Genomic DNA, 23,865 nt, shown 5'->3' on the forward strand with positions numbered 1-23,865 from the left:
TTTGTTTTTCTGCATGAGATGAAATCACTACCAACTGAACAATGCATGTGGCTGCCTTCCCTATGTTTCCTTGTATAATTATGTCATTGGGTTTTGCGGTGGGGAGGAACAGAACTCTGAATGATCCTCTTGGCAAAGAGGAACTGACTTGTTGACACTGGTAAATTAATTTGTTGTTTGAGGCTATAAATGTATACTTCTTGTGTTAATGAAACAGATTTTTGTATTGAAAATATTTCTGTTCGCTTTAAGTGAGAAAGAAAAGCTTAAGTTTTACTTCAGAAAAATCAAAGATAATGACCTTGCTGTGATTATTGCAAAATTATTGATGTGATTAATTACACAAGGAAGACAGTTGAAGTTCCCACACAGTTTAACTCTTTCCTCCTTGTGCATATGCATTACAAGAGGGGCTTGAATTACATTATCATACCATGCATCCATTTATATTATACATACTGTTATGTGCATCTAATGTTATAAACATGTAATTCTTTCCCTCTATACTGTAGTAAAGTATTTGCTGGACAGTGTGTTGCACTGTCCAGTTTTGTGAGGAAAAGACTCTTCTGCATACTCAACAGAGGCCAAATTAAGGTTGCTTTACTTTGGAATTGCTTAATTTATTTATTCTCTTTACTAATATTGCAGTAATGTTTAATGTAGAATAATACTAGGTATAACAGGAGTGAATTGTTCACTGGAATACTCTACTGTATTTAAGATGTCACAATTTCATGTTTAAAATCATGAGCATACAATATTGAATGAGATTGGAGAGCTCTTCAATAAAAACTTCAATTTCTATTGTCTGCATACTTAAAGGCCTGTCTATACTTCCTTTTAGGAAGAATTTGGCTTTAAGATGAACATGTTGGACATTGGTGGGGGCTTCACAGGTTCAGAACTTCAGCTGGAAGAGGTATGCAACTCAGTGGAAGTTAGAACTAGCTTGCCTTTCATTTGTAGGTTTGGAGTTTTTTGACATGTCAGTTTCCAACTAATATTGATAGTTAAAAGCTGGATTGACAGATTTAAAACCATGGGGATGGACTGGATTATATGCCACAATTGCATTGTGGAGTCATTAGCAGAGAATTAGTACAGGTCCATGAAGTCCTGCTAGTTTCTCAACTCTGATTCAACTAATGTTACATAAATTATTCACAGAATTGTCCCTCAGGTGCTAAGGATTTACAAATGAGAGAAACAGTAACCATTCTAAATTGACAGCAAACCAAAGCCTCGGTTATCCTTGTAACTTTTAAAATGTTGCATACTTCGTACCATGAAGATTTTAGCCCTTTCTTCTGGAGGCAGTTCTTTTTATTGTGTTCATAGTGGATGAATACTGACCTGCTGCTGCAGCTGGAATTTTCAGTATTTTGGTTTAGAACTGAAGACACAATGCATCAGCTGGACATTTGCTTTAATGAGCTTTAAGATTTTTACTCTTAGAGCAGATCTACACTGAAAAGTTAAAGTGGCATAGCTACATTTTTTAGGGATGTCAAAAATCTATGGCCCTGAGAGACACAGTTAAGCCAACCTAACCCATAGTGTGGACAGTGCTAGGTCAACAGATAAATTCTTCCATTGACCTAGCTCCACCTCTCAGGGAGGTGGATTACCTACTAGCTATGACAGAACCCCTCCTGTTGCTTTAGTAAGTGTTTACAGTGAAGCATTTTAAGTGTAGACAGAGCCTCGTTTGATCTCTGGTTTGGTGTCATGACCTGGTCACTAGTGAATAATGGAGATTTAGACTGATCACTGTATTTTGTGTACTCTTAAAGATAAACTCCCAAAGCCTGGGGTGCTGAAATGAATAGGTTCAAACAGCTAAAATCATTAATAGAACTTTGAAAATTGTCTGCTTAGTGTTTGCCTTATCAAGTAGTTGTGGACAAGTCATGCAAGACTATGGCATTAATACTGAAGTTAAAAATCAGATTAATGTTGGGTAAATTCAGTGAATACCATCTGTTTCTTTATTTGTCAGGATGCACAACTATTGAGGGTAGTGGACCAAATTGCTTTTTTGTTTTTAAACGCAACCCTGATGCATTTCATGGATTCATAAATAATTTTACAACATCTGTTGTACTACAACCACTATGAAATTACTTAAATGGGTGATTCAGTCATTTGGAGGACTTGGACTTTACTGGAGACTGAAGATAATGATACTTAATTCCTTTGTAAAGCGCTTTGAGATCTACTGATGAAAAGCACTATATAAGAGCTAGCAATTATTATTAGGTGCCTAGGTATGGCATCAGTATCCCAAAAGTAACACCCATTTTATTTTTGTAAATCTTAACCGTGGTGTCTGAGACTTGATTCAGCAAAGGCCCAATATGGATAGTAAAAATCAGCTTATGGCCAACTCACCAGCACTGTAAATTGTTGGCTGGGAATTTGTGACAGAGGACTTCTGTGTCTGATTTATCAATCCAGCACCTTTCACAAGAACTATAAATAAACTTCAAAATAAATCAGATGAGCAATCTAAACATTAGCTATGACTTCAATTTCCTAGGTTAATCATGTCATCAGTCCATTGTTGGATGTCTACTTTCCTGAAGAATCCGGTGTTAATGTGATTGCAGAGCCTGGATGCTATTATGTTTCATCTGCATTTACTCTAGCAGTTAACATCATTGCAAAGAAAGCTGTTGAATACGATAAATTTCTTCCTTCTGGAAGTAAGCAATATATTTGTTTTGTACATGTGTGAATCAGTACAAATAAGTCTCCATTTTTGTCAGCATAGCTCCATTTTATGTGCAGATCATGAATTATGCTTTTTAAATATTCTATTCAATAAATGGCTCATACTTGAGTCTGTCTATTTTTTAAGGTTCTGTCCCTATGTTAATCTTAGGTTTGGCAGAATTAAGTGTTGATTTTTTTAAAAATAATTGATGTTTGTTTTAAAGCATATTTTTTTCATTTTTATATATTTTAAATTTTCACCTTTGCAGGATATTATGTGGCATGGTCAGACAATACTTACTTTGTTATAGTAGATGTTGAGTTTCAAAAAACCAAATTTTTTATAACTGTTAAAACAAATTATCAACATCATGTCAAAATATATAAAATGAATATCATTAATCAAATTCTAATAAATTCTCAAGCAGCGTTTTTCTTTCTTTGCTTATCTGTATATTTTGTTATCATTGGTGGAAATATTTTTTCATCAGTTGATGTGTGTACAATGAAAGACATATACCGATAAAAATCTAATCCTTCCAAACCTGGTTAATCTGTACCTCTGATAATTTTCTTTTTTCTGTGTTTGTTTGGCATTGCTTTTTTCCTCACTGGTAAATGGATGTGACTCATCTATGATCTTCAGGCATCCTATCAGCATATAATTACAGCTGTATTAGGGGAAGATGAAAGAACATGCAATGGAGTTACTATTGTCCCTCTTTTACCAAAATGGAATTTTTTTGGATGTTTTGAGTAAATGACTGAAATATTAATATACAAAATGTGTCCTTAAGCATAGCCTTTAACGGTAGGCTTGAATGGATATTGTAGTCTCATAATTACACTCCTTCCCCAACATTCTTATCCCAGTGCATGTTTTACATACTCTGGGGGGTGGGGATTAACTGTTACATATTTTTATAATAAAAACATTTAATTCGCAATCCTCTGTAACCATTTTTCTTCCAGTGGAGCAAACCAGGAGTGATGATGAGCCAATCTTTATGTACTACATGAACGATGGTGTTTATGGTTCTTTTGCAAGTAAATTGTTTGAAAAATTTAATACCATCCCAGAGGTTCACAAGGTGAGTCTATATCATATTCTTACAGAATTTACAAAGGATTATTCTTTTGTGGGGAAATTCTGCAGATCCATTACAATGGATCTTATTCCTGTTCGCAGCTTCTTTGGGGCAGTAACCAGACCTGCCACTCAGACAGTGCAAATGGCCACACCCCTGAAGACCCAGCCACTTCTAGCCAGTTTGAACTGGCTTTTTATTTTGCCTTGGAAGGGGTGTGGGTGAGTGGAGGAGTTGTGCTCTGCAGCAGGCTTGCTGAAACACCTTCCCCCCACCCCGTTTTGATACCAGGGTTGCTGGCTGCAGAAGTTTCCGTTTTAACCTGTCTGGACATGCCGCTCTGTTGGAACAGCTTCAAGGCAATTAGAGGAATAGAGAAGTTGGAAGAAAAGGGCGCAAAAATGTCTGGCCAGCTGAACTCAGCTTGTTTTGCCGGTCAGCCATGTGCTACCTGCCTGACTAATGGGTCCCTGCTCTTTGCAGGTCAGCCATGCCCCAGACTGCCAGTCTTGGAGGGCTGAGGTAGAGAGCAGCCCAGAGGTGGAGGAACAAGCAGCAGTAAAGGGTGTCTTGGCCCACTACTTGTTTCTAATTTACTTCACCCTCTTTAACAAGGTGGGAGTCATCCCTTATGGAAGCCTGCCTTGCCCACCCTAGGATTCAGTGAGACAACATGGGTGTTAACTGTTGTGTAGCACTACAGGGCCCACCAGGGAATTTAGTGAGACAAAAGGGCTGTGTCATGTGATTGTTTTCCCTGCTCCTTCCACAGGCAGGGATTTAAGGAGCTTCTATAAAATTCAAGGGCTCATCTCAAAAGAACATTATTTCTGTAGAACCACACCTGCTATGCTTTCTCCTGACCCCCTCTGTTGATATTCTATTACCACAGAATACAGAAGCTGAGAGGGACATAAAAGGCACACTATGGACTCTACTCGCAGGTGTCACTCCTGCACAGAGGAAATTTCTAAGGCTTGATTTTTTCCTAGTAAAAAGGAGGAGAAAAAGGTGCAGGGACTTCCTTCCACTTGTAGGTCACCACAATACAGGAAGAACTCAGGTTTTTTTCTTTTGAGGAGTAATCAGAAACCATTCTCAGGAGTATTTGGTGGGGACTCTGTGTGCCTCCAGATAAGCCCCTGCAAAAGGAAACATGGGGATTGTGAGGAAAGGGGAATTAGTTCATCCACAAGCAAATTTGTGATAATTTGTACTCCCAGTGTTGATTCAGTCCTCATGTTAAAGAAAGAGATGATCTTTATTTAAAAAGTAGTGGGGGCAAAAGATCTATCTTGCTTTAAGATTAAACTCGATAAGTTTATGGAGGAGATGGTATGATGGGATAACATGGTTTTGGTAATTAAATATTCATGGTAAATAGGCCCAATGGCCTGTGATGGGTTTTAGATGGGGTAAGATCCAAGTTACCTGGGAAAGAATTTTCTGAAGTATCTGGCTGATGAATCTTGCCCATATGCTCAGGGTTTAGCTGATCGCCATATTTGGGGTCGGGAAGGAATTTTCCTCCAGGGCAGATTGGAAGAGGCCCTGGAGGTTTTTCGCCTTCCTCTGTAGCATGGGGCACGGGTCACTTGCTGGAGGATTCTCTGCTCCTTGAGGTCTTTAAACTACAATTTGAGGACTTCAATAGCACAGATATAGGTGTGAGGTTTTTTGTAGGAGTGGTGGGTGAAATTCTGTGGCCTGCGTTGTGCAGGAGGTCAGACTAGATGATCATAATGGTCCCTTCTGACCTAAATATCTATGAATCTATGAAAAAAGAATATAATTTAAAAACCAAAACAACCCCTGAGCCAGCTCAGCAGTCTTTTGTGCCTCCACATATTGGACTAGAACCAGACATACATGGCCAGACTACCTCTTGCCCATTGTATCATTAAGAACCTTCAGGCCAGCAGCCTTGTTGAGAAAGATTTCCTTAGCCCTCCCACATCAAAACAGCCTGAGATTTACAGTAAGAGCAATAAGCTCAACTTAGTCACAGCACCAGCTCTGTCTGAGGCTGTGGAGCTCCAATCCTCAGGCCAAGTAGGTACAGGTTACTGCTGAGTAGGACAGGGGGCACACACTTTAGTGACTATAAACAAACCTGCCTTGGAAACCTGCTTACATAAAATAATTTTAAAACATACTAATCATCTAAGGAGCTCTGATAACTCAAAAGGAGAAAAAGACTCTTCTATGGGTCTTGGCACTCTTTGATCCAGCTGAGACTTAGAGGAGGGTGTAATGATGCTGGTTCTGGTGGGACCCAACTGAGAGTGCCAGTTCAGGATAAATTGCTTAAAGCAGGGCAGTTACAGCCCAAGACTGGGGTTTTTCCACCTCTAAGGCAAACCAAACCAGCCAGCCAGAGAGGACTTTGGTTTTATCCCACTGGCTAACCACAAGTCACACAAGCAATTCCCTTAGACACTCCAGTTTCCCAGAATCACCACCAGTGCCACTATTTATGGGGATAAATGGTTATAAAAACCAATACCCCAGTAAAAGAAAAAAGGTTCTCCCGATCCCAAAGGACCAAGCCCCAGACCCAGGTCAATATACAAATCAGACCTTACTCACAAATCACGCTGTTGCCAATCCTTTAGAATCTAAAGTCTAAAGATTTATTCATAAAAGGAAAAAAGATATAGATGAGAGCAAGAATTGGTTAAATGGAATCAATTACATACAGTAATGGCAAAGTTCTTAATTCAGGCTTGTAGCAGTGATGGAATAAACTGCAAGTTCAAATCAAGTCTCTGGAGTACATCCACATCTAGGATGGGTCATCAGTTCTTTGTGTAGAGCTTCCATTTGTAGCAAAGTCCCTCCAGAGGTAAGAAGCAGGATTGAAGACAAGGTAGAGGAGCTGCAGCAGCTTTTTATAGTCTCTTGCCATGTGGTCTCTGCTTTCTTTGTCCCAAAGACAAGCTGTCTATCACATGGCATGGAAAAACCTCAGAGTTCTGGCCATAGGCATGTCCCTGCATACCTTGCTGAGTTACAAGGTGTATCTGCCTTCTTTCAATGTGTCGGTTGTATACCTGATGGTCCTTAATAGACCATCAAGCAGGCTAGGCAGAGCTGACACCAACTTGTTTGGGGTGTCACCCAGAAGCATAGCATAAGTTTGATATACAGACAGTATAGAGCCAGTATAGAGCCAATATTCATAATTTCAACTCCAAAGTCACAAGATGGAGACCAAGTTCTACCACTGCACCAAATTTTCATCATTAATTGATGTGAACACCTATCTACATGTTATTATGCAACCGTGCTGGAGGAGATACCAGCATCATGTGCAACAGACTACATTACCCATATAGCCCTTTATTCTGTGGCCTACCTGCCTTTCTCAGGCTGTCCTCCAAAGTGCTAGTTAACATTGTTTCTCCTCAAGCAGAAAAAGATTCTTGTATACATGTGCTAAGATGACTTGCTCATCAGAGCACTGTTCCTGGAAAATGCCCACACAAAAGAGATACCATACAGTTCATATTCTTTCCTGGAACAATATAGTTTGTCAATATCACAAACATCTAAATGAGATCATACTGGCACTATTACTTCTGGGAATAGTTATAACTATCAACCTCCACTCCAAGCCAGTGGTCAGGAGGCACAGTGTCCTTTGTTCTCCAGTCACATCTGTCAGGGCTCTGTTGTCTTGGATAAGAACAGAGGTCTCTAGGAACAACATACTGTTGTGAGACTCCACATGGATTTTCTCCATAAATTTCTTGAGCATGTAGGACTGTCTTTTTTGTGCCATTGCCAGGGGTACTTGGAAGAGAGGGTATGTAGCAATGAGAGGATTGGTGGAGATAATCTATAGCAGCTTCAAAAGCAGGAAACCTCATTCAGGGAACAAATTTCATCCAAAGTTAATGCAAGAACAGACTTCTAACACAGTATCAAGGGGATCAAAATAATTAGGCCTTAAGAGCAGTCCTGATCAGCCAAGATGTAGCAGTGATCCCTTACAACACTTCAGCAATAGCTTTAAACAAGGACAGAGGTACCAGGTCCTCAACCTGGATGAGCATCTAATCTTCGCTGTTCCTGGCTGCATATTTTGAAAAGAGCAAAAAAAAATCTTCTGTATATTCAAGCACTACATATAGAATAAATAAATATAGCAGGTGGTTAAAGTAAAGGAAAAATCCAGAAGAGCGGAGTCTATAGCCTAAGGTCTTTGAGTGCAGAGTCAGCCCTGAGTCACCTGTGTGTCAATGGACATATCTGCAGCCAGAACCCAGCAAAGACGAGTCTCTTTTCTGATGAAGAAATTAATAGGCTGCAGGCATGATTATGCACCTTTCTTCCAGGGCCAAAAGCCTGACTTTCTTTTTCTGATCACAGTATTCTCCAGGATCTCCAGGACAAACCAACAAGGCAGAAGTGAGCCATGATGGCCTCCATGCTGTCAAGGGAAATTCTAGGTCTCATGTAGAATTCAGTTGTCAACCACCACTCAGCTATGTCTCCTCTACAAAAAGAATCTGCTCCCAAGGACAAAATTCTGTACCCAAGTCCAGAAAATCAAATCTTAACTACATTATGTGAGAGGTATAATTAAAATAGGATAGTCAGATGTGTTAACACTTCTTTAGCCTTGAAAAAGTATTTTTACAAACAGGACATCTTCAAGGGCTTGGTCTATGAGTGTCATGTTACATTATTGGCCTGCATGGAACAGGCAAAGCATGCCCCCCACCAAAAAAACTGGTGCTCATTCATTCAGAGCCACTCATCTCATTCTTCCTGTTTTCCCTTCACGGAAATGCACTGCTTTTAGACACCCTGTTGTAATGGCTCTGTGGACTTTCCCTGTGAAAAAGAATAGGGAAACCTACCATATCTTTTCTCAAAAATTTCCTTTCTTCCAGTCATAAAAGTCCGCAGATCCAACCCAGCACAAGGATTGTGGTCTGAGGAAGGCTTAAACCATCACACTCGCCTCCATTTTCTTTGGGGACACAATATATATTTCCTTGGGGTGAAATTTGAAGTTAGGGACATAATATAATTGGGGTAGAATTTCAAGTTGCTCTGCAGCGGAAAATGTTTATGAATCTTGTCTGCTAACCTGTGAATTAACCTTTAAAGGACTTTGCACTACAAAACAGCTTTGGAAGTATTTTGAACTGGCTAGGTCTTTAGGGGTATGGCCTCTCCCAGACTGCCTGATTGACAAGTCTTTTCTGCCCCAAGAAGCTGCAAGCCGGCATGAGACCCATTGTAATGGATCTGTGGACTTTTTCCCTAGAAGAAAGGAATTTTTCAGATGACTTAATATCAATGTTCTTTTTCTAATGTGTCTGTAAAACTTTCTTTTGCCTTAAACTAAAGCCTGACTTGACTGGATTGTTTTTGTAGAAATACAAGGAAGATGAGCCTCTGTTTGCCAGCAGCCTTTGGGGTCCATCCTGTGATGAGCTTGATCAAATTGTGGAAAACTGTCTTCTTCCTGAGTTGAGTGTCGGAGACTGGCTGATCTTTGATAATATGGGTTCTGGTACCTTGGGTCAACAGTCTGCCTTTAATGATTTTCAGAGACCACCAATTTACTACATGATGTCTTTCAATGACTGGTAAGATGATGATCTCAATATTTGCTGTGGTAGTTGCACTCAGCCTTTCCCCCCCCTGAAAACATTTAGTCATAATCTTACAGTTGGATGCATGGTGATTGATAGAGGAAGATTTATTTAAAAAAAAAAATCAACTTAGACAATTAGTTCATGTTTCTTTTTTAAAATGCTACCGCACTGTTTCACCTTTCAAACAGGACTACATTAACATGAACTAGGTATTCTCACCAGTAGTGTCCATGCAGGACAGTTAGAGCACAATGGTTTGGAGTGCTCTGCAGTTCACAATCCCATAGTCTACCCTGTGGTGTGGTGTAGACAAGTCTTTCATTTAAGACAATGGTAGAATGCATACAATTGTAGGTATTGCTTTGCTGGCTGATGAGTCTCTGTGCAGCTGTCCAATGTGTTAAAAGGAAGTGTTGTGATAAGCACAGCCTATATAACATATATTCACCAGTAAATACCGTGATGCACATATTACTAAGGTGGAAAAGGTTAACTTAATCTTAAGTCTGCCAAATAATTTTTTTGTTTAGACTGAATACTGAACTTAATGCTGGTTTCCAATGTTAAGCCGCCATGAGAACTTTAAAACTCTCAGGTCTATGCTTCCTGAACATACCTCTGTTATACTTTCTGCTGTAGGTATGAGATGCAAGATGCTGGAATTACTTCAGACACATTGATGAAGAACTTCTTCTTTGTGCCTTCTTGCATTCAGCTGAGCCCAGAAGACAGCTTTTCCACTGCAGCTTAAACAGGCCGTAACGCTTCATGTAGACTTGCAGTTGCAAGCCTGTAGTTTGTCTGGTCAACATTCCACTGTGGAATTAAAATGGAACAATCTTGAATTCAACTCATTCTCTTCAAAACTTGAAAATTAGTAATAGCTAATTGGGACCAGGCAAAACCAGCTACAACTACAATTCACTGGGGTGGGAGGGTTAGATAATAGTGTGCAGATTTAAACTTGCCAGTTCGTTCAACCCCTGAGCGTTTAAATAAAATATGCAACAAAATGGATGACTTAGTCGAGATGGAAACCCATCACTTGGGTTCTCAGTTAAACAGTTTACATACAAGTACACAGTTTTTATACTAAGGATTCCTGTTAGAAAGTCTTGTAAAGTTATTGTCTTTCACCCAGATATATCAAATGTCAGTGGGAGACTAGTGTGACTTCATTAGAGATGTTCAGTGTATTTAGTGTGTAAATTTGTGCTTTGAACTGTAGTTCAATAAATGTAAAATTGCATCATAGTATTTGTTGTATTTGACCCTTGACGTAACCCATGTATGATTGCAATAAAACTTTGTGTAGATTTTTTTTTTCAGGCTCTCTTTGTGAGAGGGACTAGATAGCAGTGAAATGGATATGTAGATGATTGTTTTGAAAAGATTTTTTTTTTCTTCCAGCCTATTTCAGGTTTAGGTTGGCAGAACATTAAATGATGAATAATTAATTTAAGTAAATTAAGTTTGGTGAGCTCGTGTGAAGGGAAGTTCAGATGATAAGTTCCTGGCAAGCTGAAATGCAGTTTGTGGTGTTGCTTCAACATAAACTAAATTATATTAACATTTCTAACACCAAAAATATCAAACATTCAAGGCAACAGTAGTGAATATAGCAGTACCTAGGAGAGAGGTAGCTGTAGCTAGAATGCATGTAGTACCCATGTAGAAATATGAATTACAGCTGTACTGAATGTTAAATAGAAATGTCAGTTCCCTTTTTTGAACTAGCTTTATAGAAAACCTTCAACTAGTCCTGTACAGCATTGTCTTTGTAATAGAAGGGCTACATGTCTTCAGAAACCTTGATGCTCTTTTGCACTGTACTTTGTGTATTTAAATAACAGCAAAGCACACCAACTATATATGCCAACTAATCTTAATAACTGAAGCTGTTCAGTGGAATTACTTGTTCTGTTATTAAAGTCTCTTGATTCTTTTCTCCAGTCCTCCACTTGCTTTTTCATTTTAACTTATTTTTCTTGCTAACCTGAAACTGTTAGGAGTCAGGATTTTTAAATACTCATGGCTATTGTGCTAAATCCTGGATCTCTGAATCAAAAGCATTAATTAGAAAATGGAGATGATTTTTTAGCTCCTTACCTGGGGGTGTGAAATTTCCACCTTACATGTACAAATGCATTTGTACATTAGTGCCAACTGGCAGGAAACCCAAGTTTGCAGTTCAGAAAGGCTAAGAATACATAATATTGTATATCTTTAAAGGTGGAAAGAAGGTGAGTTTATCATGGAAGGATCCTTTCACCTTGGACTTCCAGCACCAAGGGCTTGCCTACACACAGTTTTATACCTGTATCTACAATCACAGTAGGGAATTGTACCATGCTGTTTCTCAATTGATAGAATGGTGTAGGCCAGTCCTAAGGGAAGCACTAAGGCCCAAATCCTCAGAAGTATTTAGGTATCTAAGTACCATTGAAATCAGTGGCTGTTAAGTGCTTAAATACCTTTGCACCTCTGGGCTTAACTGTCTTGTGCTTTTTGAGTTAATGAATTGTTCCTGTCTCTTGAAGAGACAGGTTGAAGATGGTCATGTTTTATAATAATTATTTATGGGGGTTAATACTTTCAGAGTTAGTTTCTTATGGAAAATCTAGCCATCAGCCCAAATTTCTCTAGGTTTGAAAGAGTCTGTGTACTCTAGTCCTCCAGTGGCAGGTTTGGTTGAAATCCTAAACAAATACAAAACATCAGCTAGGGTTATCTGAGATCATGTTGCAGGATTCTGCTGTGGAGCCTTAAAGAGAATTGTTTTATGTTAAACTTACAGCTCAGTTGCGAATAATTCCATTGTAAATGATATGGTGGTCAGTTCAGACATACCTATTGTATATGAAGACAGTTTGCCATAAAAAAAATTAAGTTTGAACCCAGTATGTATTTCAATTTGATGCTAAAAATTGTTACCATCATTTGTTTACAATATTGTAATCTCAGTTCAGAAGTTAAAATATAAACCTGAATGATTTCTATATGGTAATTGAACTGTAATGTAGCTTTGTCATGCTGAATACACATCTACAACTTCTTGCTCAGAAAACTACTCTTGTGGACCTTGGTATGAATACAGTGGGGATTTTAAACCATTAATTTCCATGATGTTAATATCCAAGCGCTGTTTCCAGTACACTGGAATAATCATGTATATCCCAAATAGGCTCAGTGTTACACCATACCTATGTTCACAAAACTATTAATACTTCTTCTGAAGTACTACATCAGTACATTTGACAGTTTGTATATATGTTTTGGCATTTCCCAAGCGTTCATCACCACCCTTTAATTAGGCACCACAACTTGAGGCAATGGTCCCTCTTTATTTGGTATAACCAAGCTACTCAAGTTCTGTCAGTTATCTTTCAGTAGGGAAAGACACTTTGCAGCTGCTTCTGCTCTATCCAAGCAACCAGTCACATAAATGTGATTTAGTAAATCCATTGCTGCTACCCAGTCAACCTAAATATAAAATTTACCTTGAGCTGAGGGTTGTCACCTAGCTAAGGTGAGTCCTGTGTCAGAGATGGATAAATTCCATTCCCCATCTCATTATTTTTAATGAACGCACTCCCCCACACTATAGGGAACACCAAAGAGATTTAATACTCTTAATGGGCTGTACATGAGACTTGATCCAGGCTTGAGAGAACAGGGAAAGTTATGAAAAACCATTTCATTGTATATTTAGGAAAACAAACTAGATTTAATTACGGTCCCTACTTCCCTCAGAAGATACCTGCTAAATAAATTGCTAGAATTTGATAGACTAGGGCGTGCTAGTCTAAAACTTAATCTTGCATTTTGGTTTGCTGTTGACTCCCTGTAATTAGGCACAGGCCTAGGCACCAACTCCGAGAGGCACATGATGAGGTTGTGACATCTCAGCTTTCATTAAAATAAAAATATTGAAAATGTAAACTGAGCATAGTTAGAGAGAGGTCTGCCTGAGTTTGTAGAGTCAAACAGCAGTGCTGAGACATGAGGTGCCTTTGCTATAAAGACCAAGATCCACTGCTGCTTTAGTAGGTCCTACCAACAGCACCCTAGCACGGACCTCGGTGTGTGGCAGCAGGGGAGTGTCAGAGGCTCCCCCTCGCCAGTTCTTAAGGTAAATAGTTGTAAGGCCCCAGTACTTACCCTAGAAGATATGGTCACCCCTGCAAGGGAGATGGGACCCACAAGTGGTAGACCCTGACTTTTGTTGCTCAGGGAGTAGACAAGGGTACCTGCTGCCACCTCTCTGGGAAGGAAGGTAGGCCCACAGCCACTTCAGGTGGTGGGCAGGGTGGGGGGCAAGCTGTGGCATGCCAGTGGCCTTTGATAGTCTTAATCCATTCCTGCCTGTGAACAACCAAGGCTTTAAGTATTCAGCCCTTCAGTTCACACAAGAATAGCCTAAACTCATTGTTTTAAATCATCTCCTTTCCTACCTGACGCCAACTAGAATCTGCATCCTGAGAGTTTCCATGGTAAAATGCAAATAGCCATAAACACATCTTTTATTAAAACCCTTCTTAAGAAGATGGGGGAGCTATAGATGGTGGTCATGCAGGCATACCATTTACTACTGCAGTGTTGCCTCCCTCTGCCCCCAAATCTCCTGGAGAGAAGCGATATGGGTCGGCTTTTTATTTTTAAGTAAGTTTTTAGACCTCATGGTTGCAGAGAAAAGCATGAAAACGTGAACTGGAATGCATGCTGCAGGCTCAGAATAAGAAGGCAAGTAAACCCCCCTATTTTAAAAAAAAATTTTTTTAATTAATCTGACTCATGATCTTTGAATGGTTGAGATTGGCAATACTGCTACCCCATAAGGGAATTCGTGTTTGGATCCTAGTACAGCTACCCTGTAGCCTCTTTGTATAACACAATAGTATTGGGTCCTCCAGTGGAAGAATGGCTGGCATGACAAAATTACCTGTGTTAAAAGAGCCTCTGAAGAAGAGGAGGGTTTGACTGTTGTAAAACTAGCTGCCGTGGAAATGGTCACAGGCTGAGTAGAATATAGAACCCAATATTAAACAATACTGTAACCTTCAAGCTAAACAAAGCCACCTTTTCACATTACATTTTAATCTCCTTGCCTCTGTATAGTCTAATTTGAGTTAGGTGTTCTAATAGGATTACCCAGCGAATTGCTGTAGAACAAAGCCAATTGTGCTTGACAGTATGAGCTAGCTGACAGAAGGGAAACTTGCTGTAAGACAGTAACAGCACTAACAGATTAATTTCTGTTCTGTCCCGAGTGCTCCTGTTTGTCAGATTAAGACAGAGCAATGTGGTCATTACAAAAATAGTTATTTTTCTCTGAAGTCAAGTTGGTTGTTACTCCTTGGCTGCCTCTGAATGTAACAATCTATACTAACATTCTCTTGATTGCTATGCTGCAGCCATTCCAAAGTCTGGAAATTGACACTGTCTTCTGTTTTTTTTGTTTTGTTTTGTTTTTTTAATTTAAAGTCTACATTGTTGAAGGGCTGAGTAGGTCCTATTTTCGTAACCTTGAGATTTAGAATGAAAAGACATTTCCTATCCTATAAAAGTTGTACAGAAGTCCTAAGTTTACTGTACATCATCCTCCCACTGAGGTCACCTGCCCTCAAGCTGTTTGTAGCCAATCGACTCCCAACAAGGCCCTCAATTCTACTGAGGGCACGAATAGCTATGATGCAGAAAACGCGCACTGAGGTCTGACAATGTGTGTGTCTAGCAGGATCCCACATAGATCAGTTCTTGGCCCTATGCTGTAACATTTCTGTCAGTGGTGGAAGAAAACAAAATCACTGAGAAAGTTTGCAGATTACACAAAAATTGGGGGAAGTGGTAAATAATGAAGAGGACTGGTCACTAATACAGAGTGATCTAGATCACTTAGTTATATTAAAATAGTAAACTGAGTGCAAGCAAACAATATGTAAGTGTAAATGGATACCTTTAGGAACAAAATGTAAGCCATACTTGCACAGGAAACAGTGACTTTGAAAAAGATTTAGGCATTGGGGTTGATCATCAGCTCACTGTGCAATCCCGTGACCCAAAGGGCTAATGCAATCCTTGGATGCATAAACTGAAATCTTGAGTAGGAGCAGAGAGGATAGTTTACCTCTGAATTTGACACGAGTACAACCACTGCTTTACTGGGTTCGGTTCTGGTGTCCTCAATTCAAGAAGGGTTGGGGGGGGTGGGGATTGACAGAGTTCAGAGAAGAGCCATGAGAATGATTAAAGGATTAGAAAACATGCTTTATAGTGACAAACTCACGGAGCTCAAACTATTTAACATTAAAAAAAGATGAAGGGGTGACTTGATCATTTCTGCAGGTACATATGAGAGGAACGAATGTAGTAAGATCTTCAATCTAGCAAGAAGCTAGACAAATTCAGACTGGAAATAAGGCATATTTTTAACAGGGAGGGTAATTAATAATTGGAACAATTTACCACATCATGATGGATTCTTAGTCACAGGCCATTTTTCAATCCAGATTATGTGTTTTTCTAAAAGATACGATCTAGGAATTATTTTGGGGAAGTTCTATGACCTACGTTGTACAGGAGGTCAGCTCACAATGGTGCCTTCTTCCTTGGAACTTACGAATCTGTGTCTGGTCAGAAGATAAAGCCCTATCCTATTAGTCTCATACATAGATAACTGGCCGTGTCTGTGTGACCTGGGGGCTTTGTTATTGCAACTCATGCCCAGGAAAGAAGCCATAACCCAGGGGTCTCAAACACACGTCCCACGGGGTTCTTTTGTGCGGCCCAGCAAGCTCCCTGTGCCCCCCATATCCCCCCCCCCACCTCTCTGCCTATCTCTAGGCCAGGGGTGGGCAAACTACAGCCCGCGGGCCAAATCCAGCCATGGGATTGCCCCCCCATGGTGCACAGAACCATGTCCCTGCAGCCCCGGGGGGGCGGGGGGAGCAGATGACTCCGTGCATTGCTCTCTCTCTCTTCCAGGCACCGCCAACTGCAGCTCCCATTGGCCGGCAACGGGTAACCGCGGCCAATAGGAGCTTCAGGGAAGGTACCTGGAAGCAAGAGTAACGTGGAGCCCTCTGCCCCCCCCCCCCCCCCCAGGCTGCAGGGACATACTTCCAGCTGCTTCCTGGAGTGGACTGGGGCCAGGGCAGGCAGGTAGGGAGCGTGCCCTGGCCCCAGTGCGCGCCGCTGCCACCCCGGAGCCGCTCTAGGTAAGCGGCACTGGGCCGGAGCCTACACCCTGAACCCCTCCTGCACCCCAACTCCCTGCCCTGAGCCCCCTGCTGCATCCTGCACCCCTCCTGCACCCAGGGCCGGCTCTAGCGTTTTTGCCACCCCAAGCAGCAAACAAACAAAAAACCTTGCCACCAAACACGGATGGGGAGTGACGGTGCAGCCACTGAATTGCCTCCGGTGACCAAACATGAGTCGCATCCCCGCCACCGAGCGCGAAACGCGCTGTGACGGAGCAGCCGCCAAATTCCCGCCGCTGCCAAGGGTGGATTTCTGCCCCAGAGCCCGACCTCCTGCCGCCCCTTTATATTTGCCGCCCCAGGTACCTGCTTGGTTTGCTGGTGCCTGGAGCTAGCCCTGCCTGCACCCTAACTCCCTGTCCTGAGCCCCCTGCCGTACCCTGCACCATGACCCCCTGCTGCACCCCACACTCCAACTCCCTACCCTGAGCCCCCTGCTGCACCCTGACCCCCTGCTGCACCTCAACCCCCCTGCCGCACCCTGCACCCCAACCCCCTGCTGCACCCCTCACCCCAACTCCCTGCCCTGAGCCCCCTGCCGTACCCTGCATACCTCCTGCACCTTTGGGGGCAGGGAGGGAGCAGAGTTGGAGTGGGGACTTCGGGGAAGGGGTTGGAATGGGGACAGGGAAGGGGTGGGAAGAGGCAGGGCCTCATGGAAGGGGTGGAGTGGGGGCGGAGCCAGGGGCAGCGATGTGGGGTGTCAGTGATGCGGCCCTCGGGCCAATGCACTCGTCCTCATGTGGTCCTCATGTGGCCGTCGTGGTCATTTGAGTTTGAGATCCCTGCAACCCTGAAAAGGGTCTAAATGGTACAACACACAGCAGCCTGTCTGTTTCCCAAATGTCTCCTAGAACTCCCCTCCAGTGTTCTGCCTCCACTAATAAGAGAGTCCAGTTCAGCATCTCTATCCTGATATCTAAAGCTCTTTGTGTGAATTATCTAGTTACCTGAGCCACTGCCTTTCTCTCCAGCACAGTGATCTCCCGTGACACCTTGGTTTCACTGGATCAAACTTGTGACCAATAACTGAGAGGTTGGTCAACGTGGAAGACAAAACCTCCACAAGAGGTAGATAGAAACTATGGAACTCGCTCCTGCAACAGGTAAGAGTGACCACAGCTATCAGCATTCTCAGAACTAAATGCAAAGCTCATCCCTTAGACTTGGCTTTCCTTCACTAAATTCTTTACACCCACACAAGACCTAACCAAGCTGTTTCTTCTACACGTTGAAAAAGGAGAAGGAGAGATCGTTACATTTACTTTTGAGTAGCTGGCAGGCACTCAATACAATAGTGATGGGGACAAGCTACTTAAACCAGTCTCTGATTATTTGTAATATAATCTTGCATTGGCAAGGGATAGACTAAGTTATGTAATAGGTCTTCTCTCTGCGTTCAGGTCTGCACATACCTGTTTTGAGATGATAGTACATGTAAAATACCTGTTTTGACCTTTCAGGAAAGGATGATAGAAATCAGTCACCATCATCCCAAACTCAGATATGAGAAAACCAGAGGCTCCATCAGAATAATGTTCTACATTAACACTTCTGAGATTTGAAAATGTATGTGTGATGGGTGAAAAGGGGATGTATCATTTCCTACACAGCTCAAACAGTTATGTCTATGGACTTGTTCAGTACAATCTTACAGGCTTGATAAGACAGTGCATGGGCTGTCTTAATCAAATACTTCTTTAGTGAAACAGACAAACCAGGAAGGGTTGTCTGTTGGTGCTACCTCATCACTTTTTACCAGCTCACTCCCCTCCTCCAGCATTAGCCTCCTCTTAGTGTCCTACTATCACTCTCCACTAGGGGTCACAGCTTTACTTGTATTACTCCATCTGACTGGGACTTAGTGCCCTCAAGAGCCAGCGAGTAGATTGCTTTAAATCTTGAATTAGAATGTATCTTCTGTCTCTAGCTTATGAGTGTAAAGCATTGTGTAACACTTGATGTGATGAACAGTCCATAAAATAACAATATTGTATTTATCACAATGACTATAATGTGAACAACTCCAATCCTTGACTTCCACAGCAAGAGTCAACTTCTCAATTTCCCCACCCAGACACATTGATTACAGAAATGGGTCTTGCCTTCTAAAGTGACTATTACAACTTTCGCTTCTATGGGCAGGACTTTCCTTGAAAAGCTCAGACCTGAGGATGTTTCTGGGATTTGGCAGTGACAGTGAAAGTGATAGTCAAGTCAGGTATATGAAAGTGGGATGTGTTTTGTTCTTAACCACACACATTGCACGAGCCCTGTCACTAGTCTGGCACCAGCACTCCCTTCTCCCCCCATTTGGATGAGATCTACGGCTTTCTTGACAGTAGCTATTCCTTTTCCTAGAGTATTATCAGTGCACACTTGTGATGCATCATAGCAGTACTGACAGTTGCAGGGTGAAATACTTGGTTTGTTGCAGTAGAAAGAACCGGCACAGAATTCAGGGACCAGCCCATCTGCATGTCACAGACAGACTGTCTCCTTCTCCCAAAGAAACCTTTTCCCCCAAACTGGATTGCTGGTTTATTCAAACACAAATGTCCTTGTAGCACTGAAGGCACTGCCTGAATCAGTGGCTCTTTAACTTTATGTAGGCAGACAGATTGGACATTACAAACAAACAAAAAAAAAACCATTTTTGGCTTAAGTAACATTCTAGTGACAAAGATTTGTTGTTTTATTTGTAGTTAAAGTGTCATTAAACGATTATTAACAAACAACACTTAGTACTTACATGATAAATTTCCATTTGTAGATCTTAAAGTTCTTTACAACAATGGGTACCCATTGTCGTCCCCATGTGAGTTATGGGGAAACTGTAGTGCAGAGATTAAGTAACTTGCCCCAGGTAACAGTGTGTCAATGGCAGAGCCAGGAACAGAAGCCAGTGCCTCAGGCTCAGTGCCCTAGTAATTTGATCATACTACCCCTTTCTTCTCAGCAGATTGAAATAAAAAGCTAATTCCTCCCTACACACAGTTCCGAGAACATAATTTCTATACATCTGGTCAAAGCTACAGTCAAACAAAATTGATGTAATCATGTCAAGTTCGCTGCTAGAACCTTAGAGAGAAAATTCTCCCTTCCCCTCCACCCTTCCCTGCTCTTTATTTTTAAACCCCTCCCTCCATCACAGTTGCATTGTTAGGGCCTAAACCCAAGAAGTGCAGATTATCAGCACAAGTCCCTTTTAAATCACTGGGAGATGCAGGTGCTCAGCACTTCTCACAATCAGGCCACTCCGTTAGGGTAGAAATTCATTCTCCGAATCAGACACGCTTTCCCTGAGACTTACTTTTGCAACAAAACCAAAATGCTAACACTTTATTTTTGGTCCTTTTCTTTCCCAGTTGAGGACATGGTCTCTGGCGTGCTTGTCTCTTAGCCACAAGCCTCTCCAGGCTCATTCAGATGTATCTGAAATGGTGTCAATGCCAGTTGCAGCCTAGAGCATCTGTTTGGATGATACATTGTGAGTCCTCCTCCTCTTAAGGATCTATACCAGAGGCAAAGCCTTACTGGCTTCCAAAGATGTTCAGAAACCATGCACTGGTCTCCGTTGTTGATTTTCTACAGTTTTCCAGTAAATTTGGACTAGTCTAGCTGACCATCAACATGCTGCATCAGTGCATGGTCTCCTCTCCTGCAGTCCCTGAAAGAAGGGCTTCATTTGGAAGGCATGGTCCAGGATGGATTGAAAGTGCAGCTGAAGCCGGAGAGGAATGAGTTTTTGTCTCATCCCATTCTCCCCATCCTATGTTTCTGTCTAGACTTCACCTTTTTGTCCAGCTCCTTATTCCTATTCTTCTCCTCCTCCTTCGTCTTATCCCATTATCTGGGGTCAGGTCATTGTGCTTCTGCCATCTTTACCTGCCTGAGCTGGCACTAATGTCCACCTGCTTACCACCTTCTTTGATACAATCCATCCATTGCTTCCTCAGCTTTCCTCATGGTCTCTTTCTTACCACCCTCTCTTGCCATGCTATCTTCACCCACTCCTCTTCATTCATCCTTTGTACATAACCAAACCAGCAAAGCTGCGCTTCCTAGATTTGTCAGCCACATCACGGACTTTGACTTCCGTCATAAAATCATAGAACTGGAAGGGACCTTGAGAGGTCATCTAGTCCAGTCCCCTGCACTCAAGGCAAGACTATATTATCTAGAGCATTCCTGACAGGTGTTTGTCTAACCTGCTCTTAAAAATCTCCAGTGATGGAGATTCCACAACCTCCCTAAGTAATTTATTCCAGTGCTTAACCACCTTGACAGTTAGGAAGTTTTTCCTACTGTGCAACCTAAACCTCCCTTGCCACAATTTAAGCCCATTGCTTCTTGTCCTAGCCTCAGAGGTTAAGAAAAACAATTTTTCTTCCTCTTCCTTGTAACAACCTTTTACATACTTGAAAACTGTTATGTCCCTCACCTCAGTCTTCTCTTTTCCAGACTAAACAAACCAATTTTTTTTTCCCCCATCTTCCTTCATAGGTCATATTTTACAGACCTTTAATCATTTTTGTCACTCTTCTCTGGACTCTCTCCAGTTTGTCCACATCCTTCCTGAAATGTGGCGCCCAGAACTGGACACAATACTCCAGTTGAGGCCTAATCAGCACAGAGTAGAGCAGAAGAATTGCTTCTCGTGTCTTGCTTACAATGCTCCTGCTAATATATCCCAGAAGGATGTTTGCTTTTTTTTTTTTTTTTTTTTTTTTTTTTGCAACAGCGTTCCACTGTTGACTCATTTAGCTTGTGGTCCACTATGACCCCCAAATTGCTTTCCGCAGTACTCCTTCCTAGGCAGTCATTTCCCATTTTGTATGTGTGCAACAGATTGTTCCTTCCTAAACGGAATACTTTGCATTTGTCCTTATTGAATTTCATCCTATTTACTTCAGACCATTTCTCCAGATCATTTTGAATTTTAATCCTATCCTCCAAAGGACTCGAAACCCCTCCCAGCTTGGTATTGTCCACAAACTTTATAAGTGTACTCTCTATGTCATTATCTAAATTACTGATGAAGATATTGAACAAAACTGGACCCTGAACTGATCCCTGTAGGACCCCACTTGTTATGCCTTTCCACTATGACTGTGAACCGCTGATAACTACTCTCTGGGAACTGTTTTCCAACCAGTTATGCACCCGCCTTATAGGAGCTCCATCTCAGTTGCATTTCCCTAGTTTGTTTATGAGAAGGTCTTGTGAGATCATATCAAAAGCTTTACTATAGTCAAGATATACCACCTCTACCACTTCCACAAGGCTTGTTACCCTGTCAAAGAAAGCTATAAGGTTGGTTTGACATGGTTTTTTCTTGACAAATGCTGTTACTTATCACCTTATTATCTTCTAGATGTTTGCAAATTGATTGCTTAATTATTTGCTCCATTATCTTTCCGGGTACAGAAGTTAAGCTGACTGGTCTGTAATTCCCTGGGTTGTCCTTATTTCCCTTTTTATAGATGGGCAAATATAGTGCCATTTTCCAGTCTCCTGTCTTCCATGACTTTTCAAAGATAATTGCTAATGGCTCAGATATCTCCTCAGTCAGCTCCTTGAGTATTCAAGGATGCATGTCATCAGGCCCTGGTGACTTGAAGACATCTAATTTGTCCAAGTAATTTTTAACTTGTTCTTTCTCTATTTTTTAGCCTCTTCTGTTCCTACCTCATTTTCACTGGCATTCACTATGTTAGACATCCAATCACCACCAACCTTTTTGGTGAAAACCAAAACAAAGTAGTCATTAAGCACTTCTGCCATTTCCACATTTTCTGTTATTATTTCCTTCCCCCCACCCCTTGAGTAATGGGCCTACCCTGTCCTTGGTCTTCCTCTTGCCTCTAATATATTTGTAGAATGTTTTCTTGTTACCCTTTATGTTTCTAGCTAGTTTGATCTCATTTTGTGCCTTGGCCTTTCTAATTTTGTCCCTACATGTCTGTGTTATTTGTTTATATTCATGCTTTGTAATTTGACCTAGTTTCCACTTTTTGCAGGACTCTTCTTGATTGAAGATCTCCTGGGTAAGCCAGGGTGATCTCTTGCCGTACTTCCTATCTTTCCTACACAGTGGGATAGTTTGCTCTTGTGCCCTTAATAATGTCTCTTTGAAAAACTGCCACCTGTCTTCTATTGTTTTTCCCCTTAGACTTGTTTCCCATGGGATCTTACCTACCAACTCCCTGAGTTTGCTAAAGTCTGCTTTCTTGAAATCCAGTGTCTTTATTTTGCTGTTCTCCCTCCTACCATTCCTTAGAATCATGAACTCTATCATTTCATGATCACTTTCACCCAAGCTGCCTTCCACTTTCAAATTTTCAACCAGTTTCTCCCTATTTGTCAAAATCAGCCTCTTCCCTAGTAGCTGTCACCACCTTCTGAAATAAAAAGTTGTCTCCAATACATTCCAAGAACTTATTAGATAATCTGTACCCTGCTGTGTTATTTTCCCAACAGATGTCTGGGTAGTTGAAGTCCCCCATCACCACCAAGTCCTGTGTTCTGGATGATTTTTTTAGTTGTTTAAAAAAGCCTCACACACCTTTTCTTCCTGGTTAGGTAGTCTGTAGTAGACCCCTACCATAATATCAGCCTTGTTTTTTACTCCTTTTATCCTTGCCCAGAAACTTGCAACAAGTCTGTCTCCTATTTCATCTCAACCTCAATCCAAGTGTTATACATTTTTAAATACATAAGGCAACACCTCCTCCCTTTTTTCCCCTACCTGTCCTTCCTGAGCAAGCTATATCCTTCTATACCAATATTCCAATCATGCGTATTATCCCATCAGGTCTCTGTGGTGCCAGCTGTGTCATAGTTCTGTTTATTCACTAGCATTTTGAGTTCTTCCTGCTTATTCCCCATACTTATTGCATTAATATACAGACATCTAAGATACTGATTTGATCCCCCCACTCCCCTGCCAATTCTGTCTGGTCTCTCCTTTATCCCTGCTATAACAGCCTGTGCTCCCATCCAAATTCCAAACCTTCTCCCAGGTCTCCATGTTCTTGATTTACCTGTGGGCTTTGGTCACCTGCCCCCTTTGAACCTAGTTTAAAGCCCTCCTCTCTAGGTTCGCCAGTCTGTATCCAAATATGCTCTTCCCCATCCTCAATAGGTGGATCCCATCTCTGCTTAGCAGTCCTTCCTGGAACA

At 41.5% G+C, this 23,865-nt stretch overlaps 1 protein-coding gene and 1 long non-coding RNA gene across 7 annotated transcripts in view; one reads left to right on the forward strand and one right to left on the reverse strand.

Moving 5' to 3' along the window:
- The window catches only part of AZIN1 (antizyme inhibitor 1), a 58,155-nt gene extending 46,786 nt beyond the window's left edge, over positions 1–11,369 (forward strand). For 3 of the 6 annotated variants that reach the window (XM_037889841.2, XM_037889842.2, XM_043538778.1), the window contains 5 exons: positions 848–922; positions 2,543–2,708; positions 3,691–3,809; positions 9,198–9,412; positions 10,061–11,369. In XM_037889841.2, the coding sequence (XP_037745769.1) occupies positions 848–922; positions 2,543–2,708; positions 3,691–3,809; positions 9,198–9,412; positions 10,061–10,172 (687 nt within the window). In that variant the 3' untranslated portion in view covers positions 10,173–11,369. 6 annotated transcript variants of the gene reach the window in all.
- Positions 8,172–10,146, reverse strand: LOC122464411. Its single transcript, XR_006288399.1, has 2 exons — positions 10,038–10,146; positions 8,172–9,467 (listed from the first exon to the last, which is right to left on the reverse strand). It is a non-coding gene; the product is annotated as an uncharacterized LOC122464411 (long non-coding RNA).
- Positions 11,370–23,865: the final 12,496 nt, after the last annotated feature.

The sequence above is a fragment of the Chelonia mydas genome, chromosome 2 (genome assembly GCF_015237465.2).
Source record: "Chelonia mydas isolate rCheMyd1 chromosome 2, rCheMyd1.pri.v2, whole genome shotgun sequence".
Lineage (NCBI taxonomy): Eukaryota > Metazoa > Chordata > Testudines > Cheloniidae > Chelonia > Chelonia mydas.